We start from the raw sequence: 19,832 nt of genomic DNA, 5'->3' as shown, positions 1-19,832 counted from the left end.
TTTTCAAAACAAGTGGTGCACAGCGTCTGATAAAAAAGTCATTCACCGAGACCCTTTTCTTGAAGAGCTTTTAATATTAACGCCTCTACTCTTGCAGATTTTATATCTCCCTGTCGCAATCTATGTTCCCGCTTTAACTTTTAATCAAGTGAGCGGTATTGATATACACACCATAACGCCAGTGGTGTGTGTGGTCTGTACATTCTATACTTGTGTGGTAAGCTTTTTTATTACAGGTGCCAAAGCTTTAGTTTCGGCTTAATTCTTTATTTACTCTACGACTAGGGAGGACTTAAAGCAGTGGTTTGGACTGATGCTATACAAAGTGTGGTGATGTATGGCACCATTTTGATCATCTGCATTAAAGGTACCCTGGATTTGGGTGGATTGGGAGCAGTGTTGCAGAGGAACTGGGAAGGTGGCCGTTTAAAGATTCCAGAGTAAGTACGAAATAGTAGGTTGGGAAAGGTTAAATATTTTATAAAAAAAATTCCTTAGCATGACTTGGGATCCCACTGTACGCCTCTCGATGACCTCAGTAATAATCGGTGGAACTCTGCATAAAATCCAGTCCAGCGATGTCAATCAAATGTCTCTCCAAAGATTCCTCTCTTTACCCGATATGGGTAAGGTGAAACAGTGTATGTTTCTCTTTACAACGTTGCTGGTATTCCTGCTTTTTTGTTGCTGTTATATGGGACTGCTGAGCTATGCTTCGTTCTACGATTGTGATCCGTTGGTGACAAAGGTGAGATAACAGCGAAAAACCCTTTTTAAGCTTTTTTCTCATGGAATAGCTTTAAGAGATATTTTATTCATAGGTGAACTTTAAAAGGACATCTATTCCGAGGGGGACTTGAAGGGGGAATCTATTCATGAAAGAGCTCTAAGAGGTCTTCTATATATAGAAGAGCTTTAAGAAGCCTTCTATTAATAGAAGAGCTTAAAGGGATCTTTTATCAATAAAATGACTTAATGAGATATTCTCTTCATTGAAGAGCTTTAGCAGTCCTTCTGTGTACAGAAGAGCTTTAAGGGCTATTCTATTTATAAAAGAGCTTTAAGAGCTCTTCTATCTTTAAAAGAGCTTTAAGAGCTCTTCTATCTTTAAAAGAGCTTAAAGGGGTCCTCTATCCATAGTACAGCCTTAAAAGGTATTCTTTCAATAGAAGACCATTAAAAGGACTTCCACCCATAAAAGAGCTTTAAAAGGTCTTCAATTCAAAAAAAAGCTTTAAAGAGCCTTTGGAGGTCTTCTATCCATAGAAGAACTTTTGAAGGTTTCCTATGCATAGAATAGCTTATGAAGTTCTTCTATCCACGAAAGAGCTTTAAAAGTTCTTCTATCCACGAAAGAGATATTCTATCCATAGAAGAGCTTTAAAAGTTTTTCTATCCGTAGAACAATTTTAAAAGCTTTAAAAGGTCTTATATCCATGCAAGAACCTTAAAAGATATTTTCTCTTTTAAAGGTCTTCTATATAGAGAAGAGCTTTTGAAGGTCTTCTGGGCATAGAAGAGCTCTAAAAGTTCTTCCATCCGTAGAACAAGCTTAAAAGTTATTCTATTAATAGGAGAGCTTTAAAGGGTCTTCTGTGCATAAAAGACCTTTAAAAGCTATTTTATGCACCTTTAAAAGCTCTTCTATGTACAGAAAACCTTTTAAACGAAGAGAAGAGCTTTAAGAGGTCTTCTGTGTATAGAAGAGCTTTAAAAGCTTTTTTATCCATAGAAGAGCTTTAAAAGGTCTTCTGTCCATGGCAGAGTTTCTTATCTATTAATAGAAGAGTTTTTAAAGATATTTTATCCACAGAAGAGTGTTAGGGGGTCCTCCTACTAGGCGGTGAACCGACTTATTCTTTCTGACCTATTTAAATATTGTTTTTCGATTCCAGCTCGCCAGTGCCGATGACCAGATGCCCACAATATTGGTAATGCGTATCTTGGGCGTGATACCCGGTCTACCGGGTATTTTTGTGGCCGGTGTCTTCAGTGCCGCTTTGAGTTCCCTCTCGACTGGCTTAAATTCCTTGGCCTGTGTCATATCAGAGGACATAATAAAACCGGTGTTGAAAAATCCTCTTACCGAGTGGCAAACGGGATTTATGCTTCGTTTCATTGTGGCCTTCTTTGGGTTGAGTTGTATTGCCTTGGTGTTTGTGGTGGAGAAGATGGGTACGGTGCTGACATTGGCCACAATGACGGGAGCTGTGACCATGGGTCCCCTATTGGGATTTTATATATGTGGTGTGTGCATGCCATGGGTTAATGGGAAGGTAATGAGGGGGTTAAATATATTTTTTGGAATGTGATATGAATTATGAGTTTTCTTTCAGAGCACCCTGATTGGCGGTGTGGTTTCATTTCTTACCCTGGGGTGGATCTGTTTCCATGCTCAGTTGGGTCAAATGCAGGGTTTGGTCAGGCATCCCAAGCTACCGGTTTCTGTTGAGGGCTGTACTTATGACTATGATAATTCGACGTTGTGGGAGAGGCAAAATTATACGTAAGACTCCATTTTTATGATTACCTCAGATTCTATTATTTCTTCCCTTATTTTTCAAGGCCTTCGGAACGTAACATCTACCATTTGTCCTTTATGTGGTACACCGGATTTGGTGGCATAATTTGCTGTGTGGTGGCCAATTTGGCCTGTCTGCTGTGTGGCACCAACAAATTGGAGGACATTAATCCTGATCTAATATCTCCTGTTTTACATAGATTTTTACCCGCCCGCCGGGTTGAAGTTATTTCAGCCGAAATGGAACCCTTGAAAATGGAGAAGGGCAAGGATGAAATTCTTAATTTTAAGAAATCTTTGGATGTTGTTGAATAAAATATGAATCGAAAATTGATCATTTATCTCCTTTTGTTTTATTTACCTTGTATTGTCCTAGTTTTACGATATCGAAGTAGTGGTAATAGTCGGTTCTTTTGTCCTATCGCACCCTTTTGCACCTCTCATTTGCCTTTACGCACCGCGCACTGTAGCAATTTCTTACACAGTTTTGGTGAACGAAAAAATTTCAACTTTTTTCCGGTTTTTATCTCTCCCCCCCACCCTAGTATCTTGAAATGCGTTTCGATCGTCGTTTACGTTTCTTTGGTTCGGTGATGTTTTTACTCATATCGGTAAGTATGAAAATGATTTTGAAATTAATAACAAATTTTTCTGGAATTTTCTTTCAGTTACCATAGGGTTTACCGCAAACAAAGAGAGGGTGGGAAAATAAATCCAAAAACCATTCCAGAGTTTTTTTTTCTCTAACAATATCATTCTTGGTACATTGTATCCCGTAACGTATAATTCCTGTAACCTGATGTGTTATACGCAATATTGGACAGCTAAGTTTTAGGGAGAGCTATAATCGACAATGAGTGATCGATTTTTAAAACAGATTTGTCGGGGAACAATGAACTATCAATTATTGATTTTTAAAAGATTAAAGAACACATTTTCAGGGACCAACACATATACTGCGACGATTTAAATAATCGCCGATATTCTTTCCTGGATATGTGTGCGTATAAACTTTATCATTCCAATTCTAACTCCTCGAAATGATAGACCCAACAAAGTATATATATTCTAGGTCAGCATAAAATTCTAAGTCGGTTTAGTGATGTCCGTCTGTCTGTTTATCAGTCTGCTCGCCTGTTGTAATCACGCTATCTTTCGAACGAATTGAGATAGAAGGCTACAATTTTCCTCACATGTGTATTTTTCCAGTAGGCAGGTTAAGTTGGTTCACGTTTTCATAAAGCCCTTATAAAATGGTATCTCTCAATATTCGGTCTTTTTATGATTTTAGATACATTATTTAGTGGAATTGTTTCAAATGTCGTGTTGGAAGCTCGGAATCGGTACTAAAGCCTATGAAAAAAAAAACTTACGTCCTCGTCTTCGTATAGACCCCACATAGCGGTTTTCATTTAAAGCGGTTTTAAATTCAAGCGCAAAGCAAATATTTTACTGAATAGAACAACAAGATAAAAAGTGTCAGTCGGTTTTGCAGATATATGCCCTCAGCCAATGCTCGATTGTTTAAATATACTTTGACTTTTGGAGTAGGTTTCGAAGGAATGGACCATTATTGTAAAGTGTTTATTCAAAATGTTGACCCTTTGTGGGGAAACTTGACCTAAGTTTGATATTAATATTACCAAGTTTGGATCAAATCGGATACTCCCTTCGAGAGTTGTCGTGCGCACCAACCAGACAGACAGACGGACGGACATCTCTAGATCGACTGCAAATATCTTAAAATAAATTTGGTCCAAAGACTTAGGGTCTAAAACCGTTATTGCGAAGAGCCACGTTTTGGCTGTATCAAATGATATATACCCTCTATAGCCATATGGCTGAGGGTATAAAAAAGCTATAATTACACTGTGCTACACTACAAAAATAATTACAGCGAAAGATGCTGCAGATTATGGCAGTAGAACAAAAATAGAAGACGCGTTTATAGGCGATTTTAAAGCTTACATCGCAAAATAACCCAAATATAGGTGACAAGTTCCCCCTTCTAACATTTTTGGGAATTTTCCGATTAAGATTCCAATTGCTTGGAATCCGCTTATATTGGAAATATAGTTTTTGGAGTAATTTTGCAGATAACATTACGGGGATTATTTTAGAAAGAAATGTTAATCCTCATGCGAGTAAAAGAATTGGTCAAATATGGTTAAAATAGCTGTACCGAAAGAATCTACATTGACCAGTTTTATACACCTCACCATACTATGGAGGGTATATTAACTTTGTCATTCTGTTTGTATATAGTATATATATATATATTTATATTCTTGATCAACGTAAGATTCTAAGTCGATTTAGCTATGTCCGTCCGTCTCTCTATCTGTCTGTCTGTTGTACCGGAGTAGTTTCAAATTACGTATTTAGAGTTCGTAATGGGAGCTACAGTCTGTGACAGAAAATTGTGTATGCAGGTCCAGGTCATCGTATAGGCTCCATATATCAGTAGCTCCCTACATTCGGTATTTTGAAGATTTTAGGTTCAATACCCTCCGAAATTGTTTGATATGTCTTATTTGAAGTTCGTTACGGATGCTACAGCCTGTCACAGAAAATTGTCTATGCAGGTCCAGGTCTTCGTATACCTCCAAAATACGGTACCTTCAAAAATATTCCGTATTTTGATGATTTTAGCTACATTATTCACCGTTTATTTCAAGTTTCGAATTTGAATATGGTAATAGCTTATGACAAACATAGCCTATGTAGGTTTACGTCTTCGCATAGACCCCAATATAACAGCTATATTCGGTATTTTTAAGATTTTAACTGAATTTTTAACGGATTCTATTTTTTGAAAATTTCCAAATTCGTTCCAAATGGTGGCCGAACTTACTGTTTTTTAACTTGTTTGAACTCAAATTGCAAAAATTTGGCGAATTTAAAGGGAAAGCATCTCAAAAATGTAGAATATACTTGAAATCCTTCATTGGAGGCTACTCCAAAAAGTGGATGGATATGAGCCATTTTCTGTATCAATGATTTTGGATATAATCCAAAGATATCCATTAAATTTCAAAGCTCTATTTTAAATGTTGCGAAATATATCTTCCTTTGAAAACAGTAAAAACAACATAAAGGCCTTAACTACGCTTGGCCTAGAAATCCGAAACTCCCTTGGGGTTTTCAACTAAAAACGAGTACTATTAAATCCACTTGGAATTTTTCCAAAACCAGACAGTGACATTATAGGAAAATGTTCAGCCAATCGGAAAACGAGCTTAATTTCATAGAAATAAACAAGGTTTCCTTTGTTCAGAGACTCACAATGAAATTTGAAGTAGAATAATTCTTTCTTTGACAATTTCCCAAAAAAGGTGTACATAAGTTTTGGTACATAAATTTTGAATGTAATTTTCTATTGTACCTAGATATATAGTTTATTCTGAGATCTATAGAGAAATTTTGTGTAGAATATTTCTTCCTTTGGTACCTTTGGCCTAAAGCGAAATTTTATTTACTCTCAGGTGTCAACTCGAAAAAAGGTCGAGGAAAAATTTATGTTTTTGTTTAGTGACTAATAGTGGAATTTGATATTCAAAAATTCCTCCTTTAATACTTTTTGCCGAAAACGATTTTTTTACTTTTATGCATGGACTCGAACAAAGTCAAAAGAAAAATGTAACAAAAAAAATTTGTTTTTTTTTTTTTTAATATACAATTGGAATACAGATTTATTTTCTTTGGTGACTTATTGTGAAATTTGACGAAGAATATATTTATCTTTGACATCATCTTTCTAAAATGATGCCTTGTGGGAGGTTTTTGCATGAACCCACATTATTGGGTTATATTTATGGTTAACCATTTGACATTTTCTAGGTCCTATAGTAGAATTTTATGACAAATAGTTTTGTACAATAGTTTGACTTGCTACGATGCCGCTTAAAGGGAGTTTTTGGCCATATTTTCCAAAAATAACTAAAAAGACTCCTTTGTTGAATCGCTTAAGAGTTAAAGATTTCGACCAAAATATTCCTCGTATTTTTATCAGCAATATTGCCGGAGACACTATGCATATAAAATGCACGGATTCCGAAGAATCTTAATCCGAACATTTCCAAAAGTGTTGAAAAGGGCGGAACTTATACCCTCTATTAAGGTTACCCTGCTATGTTATCTTTCAAAACGCCGATACATGGGTTTTCTATTTTAGTTCTACTTTCATAATCTGCTGTATTTTCACTGTAACCATTTTTACGTTGCACAGTGTATTTTTATCATCAAGCGTTCAATAAGCTTCAGATACACTAACGGGGATTTTAGAACAAAATGTTTCCAGTAGATATTGATGGTTTTTAACCTTTAGTTTCAGAATATTTTCAAAAGAGCTCATCGACTTTGTTTGTCAAAATTGATTATTTCCCCCCTAGTCCATTACTTCGTTTGTGGTAAACCTGCACAAAGTTCGAAATTCTACATTCAATTCTGAACAAATTATGCATATTTATTCCAATACTACATCTAGCTTCTGTGGATGCCAATATCAATTTACGTTCCCGCATTGACCTTCAATCAAGGTAATTACATCATTAAAAAAACTGAATAAATTAATTATTTAATTATATCTCTTGCTTTTAGTTACGGGTATTGACCTATTTACCATAATACCGGTGGTCTGTGTTATCTGCACCTTCTATACCTGTATTGTAAGTGGAGACTTACAAAACTCATTAGAGAAACAAATTGAAATTAATTTTCAAAACATTTCCAGGGCGGCATAAAGGGTGTCATTTGGACAGATGTCTTGCAGAGTTTCATTATGATTGGTTCCATGGGTTTTGTGATCATAAAGGGTACCGTCGACTTGGGCGGCATGGGTGTGGTGTATGATCGTAATTTGGAAAGTGGACGTATTCAGGCACCAGAGTGAGTTTGGCGAGATTTTGTGAAGAAATTTGAAATATTAGAAAATATTTCTTTTGCCTAGGTTCACATTTGATCCCACTGTGCGCATGGGCTTCTTTGCCGTCTTTGTGGGTGGTACCATGTTGAAAATCCAACACACCTGTATCATTCAACCGGCGGTCCAGAGATTCTTATCATTACCCGGCATGAAGGAGGTCAAGAAATGCCTGATTATCTTTATTATTGGTCTGGTATTCATATTGGGTATGTGCATCTACATGGGTCTGTTGGCCTATGCCCACTATTATGATTGTGATCCGATAACGACAAAGGTGAGAATTTGAAGAAAAATCGGGAAACTTTGCTATGCAAAGAGAGTAAAGAAGGCCAGTTGACGGTCTTCTGTGTAAAGAAGATTTCCAGAAGGTTTTTTGGGAATAGATCCCCAATCTTCTGTGAGGTCTTTTCTATTTAGAAGACCTCCTGGAGGACTTTTTAATACAGAAGACCTCCAGGAGGTCTTAGCCATATAGAAGACCTCCAGGGGGTCTTTTCAGTACAGAAGACTTTTAAAGGGTCTTTTATATTTAAGAGAAAGATAAGTCTTTTCTATTTAGGAGACCTTCAGGAGGTCTTCTTAATATAGAAGACCTCCAGGAGGTCTTTTCAATATAGGAGATATTCAGGAGTTATATTATATTTAGGATACCTTCAGGAATATATTGAAAATACCATCTGGAGGTCTTCTATATAGAAAAGTCTTTTCTTTTTCCAGGTGGTCTTTCCCATATAGAAGACCTCCAGCAGGTCTTTTCCCATATAGAAGACCTCCAGTAGGTCTTTTCTATATTGAAGACCACCAGGAGGTCTTTTCTATATTGAAGACCTCCAGGACTTCTTTTCTATTTTGAAGACCTCCATGAGGCCTTTCTTTAGAGAAGACCTCCAGTAGATCTTTTCTATTTAGGAGACCTCAAGAAGGATTTTTGTATTTAGGAGACCTCCAGGAGGTCTTTTCAATATAGCAGACCTCCAGGTGGTCTTTTCTATATTGAAGACCTCCAAGATATCTTCTCCATATAGAAGACCTGAGGGAGATCTTTTCAATGCAGAGGACCTTCAGGAGTTCTTTCCTATATTGAAGACCTCAAGGAGGTTATTTCTAATTAGGAGACCTCCAGGAGGTTTTTTTCTATTTAGGAGACCTCCAGGAGGTTTTTTCTATTTAGGAGACCTCCTTAAGGTCTTTTCAATATAGAAGACCTGTAGGAGGTACTTTCTCTTTACAGAAGACATCCAGAAGATCTTCTCTGTGTAGTAGACCTCCAGAAGGTCTTTTCTTTATAGAAGACCTCCAGAAGGTCTTATATAAAGGTCTATGCATAGAAGACCTGCAGAGGGTCCTCTGTGCATAGATGATCTCCAGAAGGTGTTTTCTATAGAAAACCTCCAGAAGGCCTTCTCTGTATAAAAGATCTCCAGATGGTCTTTTCTGTATAGAAGATTTTCAGAAGGTATTTTCTGTATAGAAGACCTCCAGAAGGTCTTCTCTTTATTGAAAACCTCCAAAAGGTATTCTCTTTATAGAAAACCTTCAAAAGGTCTTCTATGTATAGAAGACCCCCAGAAGATCTTCTTTCTGTAGAAAATCTCTTAAAGGTCTTCTGTGTATAAAAGACCTTCAGAAGGCCATATGTGTAGAATACCTTAGGGTTGTCTTCTATTTATAGAAGACCCCCAGAAGTCTTCTCTATATAGAAGACCTATAGAAGATTTTCTCTGTATAGAAGACTTCTAGAGGGTCTTCAGATTTCCGAAAGGTTTTCTTCTAGAGGGTCTTCAGTTTATAGAAGATCTCCGAAAGGACTTTTCCTTATAGAAGACCTCCAGAAGGTCTTCTTTGTCTTCTATGTATTGAAGATCTCTGGAAGGTCTACTGAGTGCAAATTCCCTGATGAAAGGCTCCTAAGAAAAGATCGACCTCAAAAAGTTTCCCATGCTTGAGGACCTCCATGGGGTCTTCACTTCAAACAAAAACACTTTTTTCTTTCAGCTCGCCCAAGCCAAAGATCAAATTGTCCCACTGTATGTTATGCAAATTGCTGGCAGCTATCCTGGCTTGGCTGGTCTCTTTGTGGCTGGGGTGTTTAGTGCTGCCCTCAGTTCCCTTTCAACTGCCTTAAATTCCCTATCAGGAGTTTTGCTAAAAGATTTCATTGAACCCTATCGTAAAACCCCCCTGACCGAACGACAAACAGCTTTTGGTCTCAGAGCTATTGTGGTGGTGTTTGGTATGTCCTCCATGGCCATGGTGAAAGTGGTCCAAAAACTGGGCATGGTTATGCAGCTGTCGACCACAGTGGGTTCCATGACTGCGGGCCCGTTGTTTGGAATGTTTACCGTGGGCATGACAATGCCGTTTGTTAAGACTGAGGTAAGACTATCGTTGTTAAAACTTATTCCAAAACTTTGGATAATTTCCAAATGTTTCGAAAATGCACCATTAAATTCTTGTCCTCCTGAAAATATAATTTTGAATATTTTTTTTTAATAATTCTCCCTTCTCTAGAGCGTACTTGCTGGCTGTATCTCAGCCTCTGTTTTGATGGGCTACATTGCCGTACGTTCCCAAATCGATGCTGCCCTGGGTCTTTTGAGATTCCCCACAAAACCGGTGTCCATAGATGGCTGCCCCTATAGCTTTGATATGTCTCATGTGGTGAACTCCACTCTAACTGGGTAATTAAAATTGAATTTGAAATCAAAATTTAAAAATAATTAAATTATGATTTTCTCTCCTTATCCTCCTCCACTGTAGCATTCCCCCACCAGAAACCGCACCCCATGCCTTCCACCATTTATCCTTCTTGTGGTACACTGGATTGGGGGCGGCAACAACTGTTGTTGTCTCACTGCTGGCCACATTCTATTTCGGCAGACAGGACAGCAGTGAAGTGAATCCAAATTTGATTATACCCAAGTTGAGGCGGTTTTTGAAACCCTACAAATATAGCAGTGTTCCCGTGGATTTGGATAAAAATGCCAAGGAAATGGAATCTCTAAATCATAAGGAGAATGATACGACACAGGAATGATTGCCTAGTTTAGATTATGTTAATCAAAATTTTAAGTTTTTTTTTTTTAATTTAGTACAATTATTTTTAAATGTATGTATGTATGTATATATTGGGTTGTGTTTTTCGTTTAAGTAAATAAAATTTTGGGTTTTAGAAAGAAATAAAGTTGTTTTTATTAATCTATGGGTTAGATCAAATATTTCCGGATAATCAATTTCAATGGGTCAACAGTTTGCAGATAATGTTATCCTCTCCCGGATGAAAAGTAATTTTGCTTTTATTGCCTTTAATATCAAATGTTTTTTTTTTATTCTGGACACATAATGTCATGGGTTCAAATTCGCATTACATGAGAATTAGTGTACTCAGCACAGGTTAAAATTTTCATAAAATCAGGCAAAATTTGAAAAGAAAAAAAATTGGGATATTTTTGATCTGAAACGATTTGTGTTGTCAAAAAAAATTTTTTTTTGTACTTTCCAAATTAATTTTAAACAAGTAAGGAAAAGCCAAAACTCTGGTGGGGTGAGATAAAAAAACTGCAACAAAGTCAAACGCCATAAGTTTTACATTATTTTTTAATTTTAATTGAGTGAAAGCAAAAATGTCGGAAATAGCATCAAATTTTAGAATAAGTTTAGATTAGTTCGAATTGGTCACCTTTGGCACGAATTATGACCTTCCAACGGCCAATGCGGTATTTTGGCACATTTCCGCCGAACCGCTTGCTTGAGGTTGACACTTGGTATTTTTTAGTGCCAACCTTGCTCATACTCTTACACTTTATACCAAATTTTGTAGCATTTAGAACTTTCTGTAGACCACAAACTACGACTTTCCAAAAGCACCTGATTGTCGAAATCCTTCACATTCTTAGTATACACTCATATCGAAATTTAATATTTTTGTTACCAAAATAAATTAGGCTCAAAATTAATTTATTTTTCAAGTATTTCGAAAATAGTATTGTTTTTGGTACAGTTAAGATTTTTTTTACCAAAAAGTACTTTAGGCTGTAGCGGTCTAGTCTAGCCGTTGATATCATAGTTAGTCAAAGACAGTTACGGGCAGGAACCAACTTTAAAGAAAGTTTACATAAACGTTTGTACCTCTCCCAGAAAGGGTAAAATTTTTGAATAATTATACATCTCATAAAATGCAATTAATAATACAAAATCTGATTTAAAGATGGAATGTCGGTCCAGTCCTTCTGGTACCTCCCCCACAAGGGGTTAACATTTCAAATAACCCAAACGTTCACTCCTTGTTGGTGAGCGAAGATTTTGCATATTTCTATGTTTCTGTTCTATTTTCAAATCGGATTATTGTGGTTAAAACCGTCATTCTACTCTATTTTTAATGTGTCAAAGTATCTACCAATAATTTATCAAAAAAAAAAAAAAAAAAATGCCCATTTTGATCATTTTGGTTTAAAATTCAAAATCAAAAATTCGATTTGATTTTTTTTTTTTTTTTGATAACTTTTATTTTCATTCTACACATTTGGAAAGTAGTATTTATTTTTTGATTTACAGCAGGTTTCGGTTTATAAACATCTAAAAAATCTCTATATCTAAGCGAAAATAAGCTTCCTTATCTGTGAGTATTGTTTGATTTAGCTAAAATTATTTTTTTTTTCCAAAATTATCTCCAATTACATTTCGTAATTTTTTATTAAAATTAAGAGAACCTATTCCCCTATTTCCATAGCTTATTTTAATTTGAAAGTAATTAAATATTTCTTTCTCTTTTAGTATTTTGATAAACGTTTCAGTCGTCGTATGCGACTTTTTGGAGCTGTATTGTTCAATATCAAAACTGTAAGTAAAATGGTATAAAAATTTCTGACATATAATAACGCTGCATTTTTAACAGGTCCTATGGTTACCCATTGCAGTTTACGTTCCAGCCCTAACATTGAGCCAAGGTGAGTGTCAATTATTTATTAAATTTCGGAAGCCTACCTAATGCATGACGTATCGTACATAAATACTTACCCTCTCTCTCTCTCTCTCTCTATGGTAATATGTTTTGTGCGTCCGTATTACCCAAATACGCAAGACCCATACCTTCAAGGCATACGGACAAGGCAACAGAAAAATAAAAATATAGACAAATCTTTCAAATGTAATTTTTTTTAAATTGCATATATTCTCTTTTTTTGTTATTGTTATTAAGTTCTGTTCATATGTTCAAATATTTTGGTAGAAAACCTAGATGTAGGGTTTTAACATAAAACTATTTAAAGAACTTAAAAATTATCAATCTAAATATCGACTTGCTTGTAAGGAAAGGACAAGAAGGAGTGGTTATTTGGTTATTCAAAATTTTGAAAATTTGTGTGGGAAATACCGGAAGGAATGGACTGATATCTACCATCTTTTCAAGAGATAGAAACTTAAAATTAAAAAGGATTCGGATGCACATTTCGTGTTTTACGAGCCCAATTTTGACCCGTTGTGTGGATGGTACCAGTAGGAGTGAACCGAGATGTCCGATCTTCATACCAGATCTTGTTTTAATAAAAATATTTGGATATGTAAAATTTGAAGACCATCGGACTCTTATTTTACATTTTATAAGAGTTGGAATTATTTAAAATTTTGACCCGTTGTGGGGGAGGCACCAGAAGGTGGGGTGCGACATATTCCATCTTCATATCATATCTTATGTTGATAGAAATATTGGGACGTACCAAGTTTCAAAATAATCGAGTGCTCATTTCGCATTTTATGATCGTTTTAATATTCAAAATGTTGCTACCTTTGTGGGGGAGGAACCAGAAGAAGCGGCTGCTGTATTCCTACTCCACACGAGGTCGTGTGTTTTTAAACATACTGGGATGTGCGACATTTGAGGAGATTCGGATGCGTATTTCGCATTTTATAGGAGTTATAATTATTCAGAATGTTGACCCATTGTGTGGGAGGTACATGGACCATTTTTGCACCTAATATTGGGATTAACAAAGTTTTGATAGAATCGAATCTTCCTTTATTGTTCTATAACGTAAATTATTTTCTGTAAAAATGTTGACCTTTTATGGAGGCGCTACCAGAAGGAGTGAACCGATATTGTTTACCAGCGAACTCGATGTTAGTTTCACAATAATATTAATATGTACCAAGTTTGGATCAAATATGATACTCCCTTCGAGATTTATTGTGCGCAATAACCAGATAGACGGACGTACACTTCAAGATCGTCCAAATGCCCTGGAACGGATTTCCGAGTCAATAAAACAAATTTGGACAGAAATTGACTTAACATTTTCCGAATTCTTTAATCGGGAAGTAGAGTGGTATGAAGACCATTCACAAAAAAAAAGATCGTGGACATATTCAGACAAGCTATTGTCACAGGAGATTGATCCCATTTCAAACTCTATATACCGAATTTCAGACGATACTGCTAATAAAATGTTTTATATTGGCTACAGCAAAACTTTGACCTATATAGACAATTTTCTGCCCCAAGAGGAAGAACACATTAAGAACTCTACAAAACTAGTTTTAAATAATTTCGTTACAAATTGTGGCTTTAATTTAAAATACCAAATATCGGGGGTCCCGTTATATGGGGTCTATACGAAAACCTGCACCTACATAGACAATGCTCTGCCATAGGAGGTAGAACCCATTACGAACTCTAAATACCGAATTTGAATTCTTTTCAATTATGTTAGAATTTATGACTGAAAATATAGAGATACTCTTATGTGGGTGCTGTATGGAAATATGAATCGACATGGTCTATGGCCGAACTTAACCTGGGTACTGTGTCACGTACCGTAGTAAAAATTGTACCATGTGTGTAATGCCTGCAAAACATTTCAAATTGTTTTGTAACCAAATGAGAGCAGGGTCTTCTAAATTGTGAGAGGAAAATGTGGAGATGGCGAACATTTCCGATTTTCCTCTTATCACGTTGTAGTACATAATTATACCATTTTACCGATTTTAGAATAATCTGAAATTGTTGATATAATTCATAATCATGTTTTTTTTTTTCTTTTCCAGTCAGTGGCATTGAACTGCACACCATTGTTCCCATTGTCATAGTCATCTGCACCTTCTACACCACTGTGGTAAGTACTGTACAAGCAAAAAATTACAACACTTTCTCATAAATTTCAATATTTGCTCTCAAAATAGGGTGGCATTCGTGGTGTTGTCTGGACTGATGTTATTCAGAGTTTCGTTATGTTTGGATCGATGTTTATTTTGATTATTAAGGGGACCATCGATGTTGGAGGCCTAGGAGTGCTATGGCAAAGGAATTTGGAAGGGGGAAGGTTGAATTTCCCAGAGTAAGTCAAAATTTACAAAAAAAAAAAAGCATTAAGTTCGGTTGGGACGAACTTTAAATACCTCCACCATTTGGAACGGATTTGGAAACTTTAAAAAAATCCGTTAAAAATTCTGTTAATATCTTTAAAATACCGAATATAGCCGTTCCATTGGGGTCTAAACGAAGACGTGGACTTGCATAGGCAACTTTTGTCACAAGCCATTACAATATTCAAATGCGGAACTTGAAACCAATTCGGCGAATAATGCATCTTAAATCTTCAAAATACTGAATTTAGGGAGGTACCGTCATATGGGGCTATACAAAGACGGGGAGCTGCACAGACAATTTTCTGTCATAGGCTGTTGTATCCATTTCGAACTTCAAATACCGAATTTGAAACAATTCCATTGAATAATGTCGCTAAGATCGCCAATATACCGAATATAGGGAGGTATTCTTATATGGGGGCTATACCTAAGCGTGAAGCTATATAGCCCATTTTCAAACCCAAAAGTCCTTCAAACCAAAGACACTTCTGTGTAAAATTGTATCAACTTACCTCAATTCGTTCGGAAGCTAGAGTGAATTCCACCGAACGGACGGACAGACATCGCTAAATCGACATAGAATTTTCTGCTGATTCATACTCCGAGGTCTTACAAACGGAATGACAAACTTAATATACCCTCCATACTATGGTGGAGGGTATAAAAAAGGTTTCAATATATTTTAATTTACACAAATATTTACAGACTTACCCTGGATCCAACAGTGCGCATGGGCATTTTACCGGTATTTATTGGTGGTACCTTCTTCAAACTCCAAAATACTTCGATCAATCAGCCAACTATACAACGATTTATGTCCTTGCCCAGCCTGAAGCAAATTAAGCAGACGCTGTGGACATTTTCCATTGGTTTGACTCTACTATACTGCCTTTGCATCTACGTGGGCCTACTGGCCTTTGCCACATTCCATGATTGTGACCCGATTGCAACGGGGGTAAGTATTTCACAGAGAGATGAGAAATGAGAGAGAGTGAGAGAGAATTTCTCATATATTGTTTACAGTTATGCCACTCTCGAGATCAATTGGTCCCCGTTCTGGTGATGAATGTTTTGGGTCAATTCCCTGGTATGCCAGGACTCTTTGTTTCTGGTGTCTTCAGTGCAGCTTTGAGTTCCCTGTCAACCTATTTGAATTCTTTGGCTGCCGTGGTCTTGGAAGATTTTATTAAACCCTTTGCCAAGAAGGATATCAGTGAGAGAACCACAGGTTTGATTATGCGTACCGTGGTGGTGATTTGTGGCCTTAGCTCGATAGGGTTGGTGTATGTGGTGGAGAAATTGGGAATGGTTCTGCAGCTATCGGCCACTCTGCAGTCAATTGTCTATGGACCGATGTTGGGTATATTTACGGTGGGCATGCTCATGCCGTGGCTGAATGAGAAGGTAAGAAGCACTTCAAAAAAAAAAATAAATAAATAAATTAAAATAAATAAATATACAAAAAAAAAAAATTCAAATAAATAAATAAATTAAAATAAAAATAAATAAAAAATTTCCAACAACATAAAAAAATTAAATAAATAAAAAAATTGAATAAATAAAATAAATTAATTAATAAAACAAATTAATAAATAAAAAATAATGAATATATATTTTTTTTATTTTAAATAATTTTGAAAATTTCTTTTCTCTTCTCCAGAGTGTCCTGGCCGGCAGCATTTGCTCATTTTTAACCATGGCCTGGATATGCATCAATGCCCAGATTGCCAATGTCACAGGGACTTTTCGCCATCCCAAACTACCCGTTGCTGTGGACGGCTGCAACTATGACTTTGATATGTCAAAATATTTGAATACCACCTCGGAGTAGTGAGTATTGAAATCAAAAATATGTGTCCTCTTAAATAAAGAAATCCTTTTCCCAATTCCCTTTTAGTTTACCATCCCATGGCAGTAACATTTACCACATTTCCTTTCTGTGGTACACTGGGCTGGGTGCCTGTTTGGTTATGATTGCCTCCAATGTGGCCTGCCTGTTCTTTGGCCTCAATGACGTTTCCAAGTTGGATGATAAACTGGTATCGCCATTTATTGTTAAATACATACAGAAATATAAATATTCGGAAGTGAAAGTGGTGAAGGATTTACCCTTAAACGGTCTAAAGTAAATGTATAAATATTCATTTGTTATTATAAATTGTTATTTATATTAAGCTACTTATTAGAAATAAAACTATATCAAATTAAGGCAACGGATCTAAAGAGGTCCACCCATAACTGTGGAGTTTCATTAAAAAAAAAAAACCTAATATTCTAAAAAAATATGGGAAAAGCCATTAGAAATTTAGAGGGTGGTGAAAAACTAAAATGAGATACATATTTTATATTAACAGGTCTGAAACGATAGGTGGCTAATTTATATGGTGTTATGAGATTCAGGGAGCTTTAACCTCGTTCTGTACGGACCGTAGTTGAAAGGCTGCCTAATCTCCCCTTAGAGGGTAATGTTCTCTTGACGAATTTATTTTATTCATTTCTTGGGAAGGCTTTTACTACAATTCTCTCACTCTCTCTCTCTCTCTCTCTTTCTAACTGCTCTCTAATTTGCAACAATTCGCTACAGAAATGTATATATGTGTCCGCTTATGAAGAATGTAAGATCCGAGGTAGCATTGTAATCGACAAGAGAATTTTTGGGACTCGAGTGTTTTAGTCTTGGAAGAAATTGATAATCCCATAAAGACTAGAGACCTGCTAAGAATTATAACCTGGACAACAGGATGCCAAATCAAATGAATATTGCAAACTTTTATTTTTACTCCTAGTAGTATTGGCAAGGATACTGAAGTCTTACATAAGTATTAAGGCAAGGGCTTACTCCAAAGGTTCCTACGGAAAATGATAGGAAAGATTGTTATGACTAGAGGCCTTAATCAGTACGTAATTGCGACAATACTTGACATGTACCAGAAGAAGTGCACCAATATATCCCGTCTTCACACCAGACCTTGTGCTAATAAAAATAATTTGAAGAGAACCGGATATTTATTTTGGATTTTATGATGGTTTTGGTTATTAAAAATTGTAAACCTCTTCGGAAGGAATTGTCCAATCTTCACCATCTTCTTTTTGTGTTGATGGAAATATTGAGATGTGCCAAGTCTGAATGGAATTGGATGTTAATTTCGCGTTTTATGAGCTTCGAGGATACTCAAAAATGTCGACCCTTTGGCGGGGAGGTACCAGGAAGAGTGGGCCGATATATTCCATCTGTACATCAGACCTTGAATAAATAAAAATGTTATAATGTAGGTAATTAAAAGACAATCGAACTCTCACATCACATTTTATAAAATTAATAATTCTTCCAAATGTTGACCCTTTGTGGCGGAGATACTTGATGAAGTGGACCGATATTTTCCATTTTCGCACCTGACCTAGAACTGATGGAAATATTTGGATTTGCAGAGTTAGAGCAAAATCAGATTTTGAAAATTTCTACTTATTGTGGGGGAGGCACCAGTAGCAGTGCATCGATATTGCCCATTTTCGAACTCGATGTAAGTTTGATAATAATATTACGGTGTACCTAGTTTGGGCCAAATCGTATACGAACTTACGGACACCCCTAAATCGACTCCAAAGCGTATTTGTCCTGAATCGGATTTGGTCCACAGAGAACTAGGGTCTAAAATCGTTCTCTCGATAAGGCACGTTTTGGTCCTATCAAATGATATATACCCTCTCAAATGATATAGACCATCTCTTTGGCTGAGGGTATAAAAAACTTCGAATTGCCCCCCACCTACTCCTTAACACCTATCTACATTCCAAATTTTGTCTATGTATTTTCTGAAGTAGGAAAAACTTAGACCTATTTATTTTTACACCACACTGTGGTCATGAGGATTTTTTTGTAACATAGAGAAGGAAGCGAATTGGACCCATAGTTTCTTTTGTCCGTCCGTCTGTCCATGTATTTTTGTTAACAAAAATTTATTGCTCGATTAAGATGAAACTTTGCACAAAACATTTCTTTGGTCCAAGGACGAATCCTATTGAAATTGGAGATAATCGGTGAAAATTAACATAAATTTCCCATATATATCATCGGCCGATTTGCCTTTTATTGTGCACCAAATATGTAATATTAGCCCAAATTGGATGGAATTTGGCACATTTAACGACGTTGAGCACAGAAACAGGTGTTCCAAAATTTGTGGAAATTAGTTATTAAATTCGGTTGTTCAATTTTTCCTCCATAGCCGTAATATGCACTCCGTAACAACGATTTTCGGAGAAATATTTTAAATGTAGCTCAGAAATACCTTTGCCAAATTTTATTGAGATCGGTTCAGATTTGGATATAGCACCCTTATATACCTTCATTCGATTCCAAGTTTATTGTGAACAAATGGTTAATAAAAGCCCGAATTGAATGGATTTTGGAAAATACCAACGAATTTAGACGGTAGTGTATGTGATTTGGTGAATATCGGTTATGATATAGCTATAGGTCCCACATATAAGTTTCATCCGATTTTGTATTATACTCCTTCACAACCGTAATATACTCTGCACAACAACGATATTTGGTGCCAACTACCAGATACAGCATAGAAATGTGTCGCTTCAGATTTGGATATAGCTCTCATATATATCTTCATCCGATTTCACGTATAATATCAGCTCAAATATGATGGATTTTGATGTCTATCGGTTTAGGTACAAATTCCTCCGTCAAATTTAGTAGAATACGATAGAAGCCTGCCATACATTAGTGCCTTTTAGCTTTAAATTATAACTGTTTTAACGATCATAGTTGGTACGTTTTAATTCTCATAAATTCCTCAAAAAATGTATTCGTTATATGTAGCTTTAATGGTGTGGGGTAGCAAAGGGGTATAGGGTATCATAAAGTCGGTCGCGCCCGACTTTGTAGTTTCTTAGTTTCAAAATGATCGCTATCGAATTTCATATAGAAATAAGAAATCGGAGATGACAAACATTATCGTTTGGTTCAAATAGAAGTTTTGGCGGTTCAAGCTAATTTTCCTGATCGAAACC

At 36.1% G+C, this 19,832-nt stretch overlaps 1 protein-coding gene across 4 annotated transcripts in view; it reads left to right on the top strand.

The window, feature by feature from the left end:
• LOC101895390 (sodium-coupled monocarboxylate transporter 1) overlaps positions 1–17,042 on the top strand; it is an 80,236-nt gene extending 63,194 nt beyond the window's left edge. For 2 of the 4 annotated variants that reach the window (XM_059128499.1, XM_059128497.1), the window contains 6 exons: positions 98–217; positions 286–440; positions 499–748; positions 1,896–2,276; positions 2,337–2,506; positions 2,566–2,862. In XM_059128499.1, the coding sequence (XP_058984482.1) occupies positions 98–217; positions 286–440; positions 499–748; positions 1,896–2,276; positions 2,337–2,506; positions 2,566–2,836 (1,347 nt within the window). In that variant the 3' untranslated portion in view covers positions 2,837–2,862. Of the gene's footprint in view, positions 1–97; positions 218–285; positions 441–498; positions 749–1,895; positions 2,277–2,336; positions 2,507–2,565; positions 2,863–3,066; positions 3,133–7,007; positions 7,060–7,120; positions 7,189–7,253; positions 7,409–7,469; positions 7,720–9,440; positions 9,822–9,956; positions 10,127–10,205; positions 10,527–12,218; positions 12,285–12,339; positions 12,392–14,483; positions 14,552–14,618; positions 14,774–15,509; positions 15,760–15,827; positions 16,209–16,464; positions 16,635–16,701 lie in introns of those variants that run through there. The other 2 variants (XM_059128498.1, XM_059128496.1) reach the window with 2 other exon arrangements.
• The last annotated feature ends 2,790 nt before the right edge of the window (positions 17,043–19,832 follow it).

The sequence above is a fragment of the Musca domestica genome, unplaced genomic scaffold, assembly GCF_030504385.1.
Source record: "Musca domestica strain aabys unplaced genomic scaffold, Musca_domestica.polishedcontigs.V.1.1 55, whole genome shotgun sequence".
NCBI lineage: Eukaryota > Metazoa > Arthropoda > Insecta > Diptera > Muscidae > Musca > Musca domestica.
Note: the sequence above shows the minus strand (reverse complement) of the source record. Positions and strands in the feature narration are given on the sequence as shown.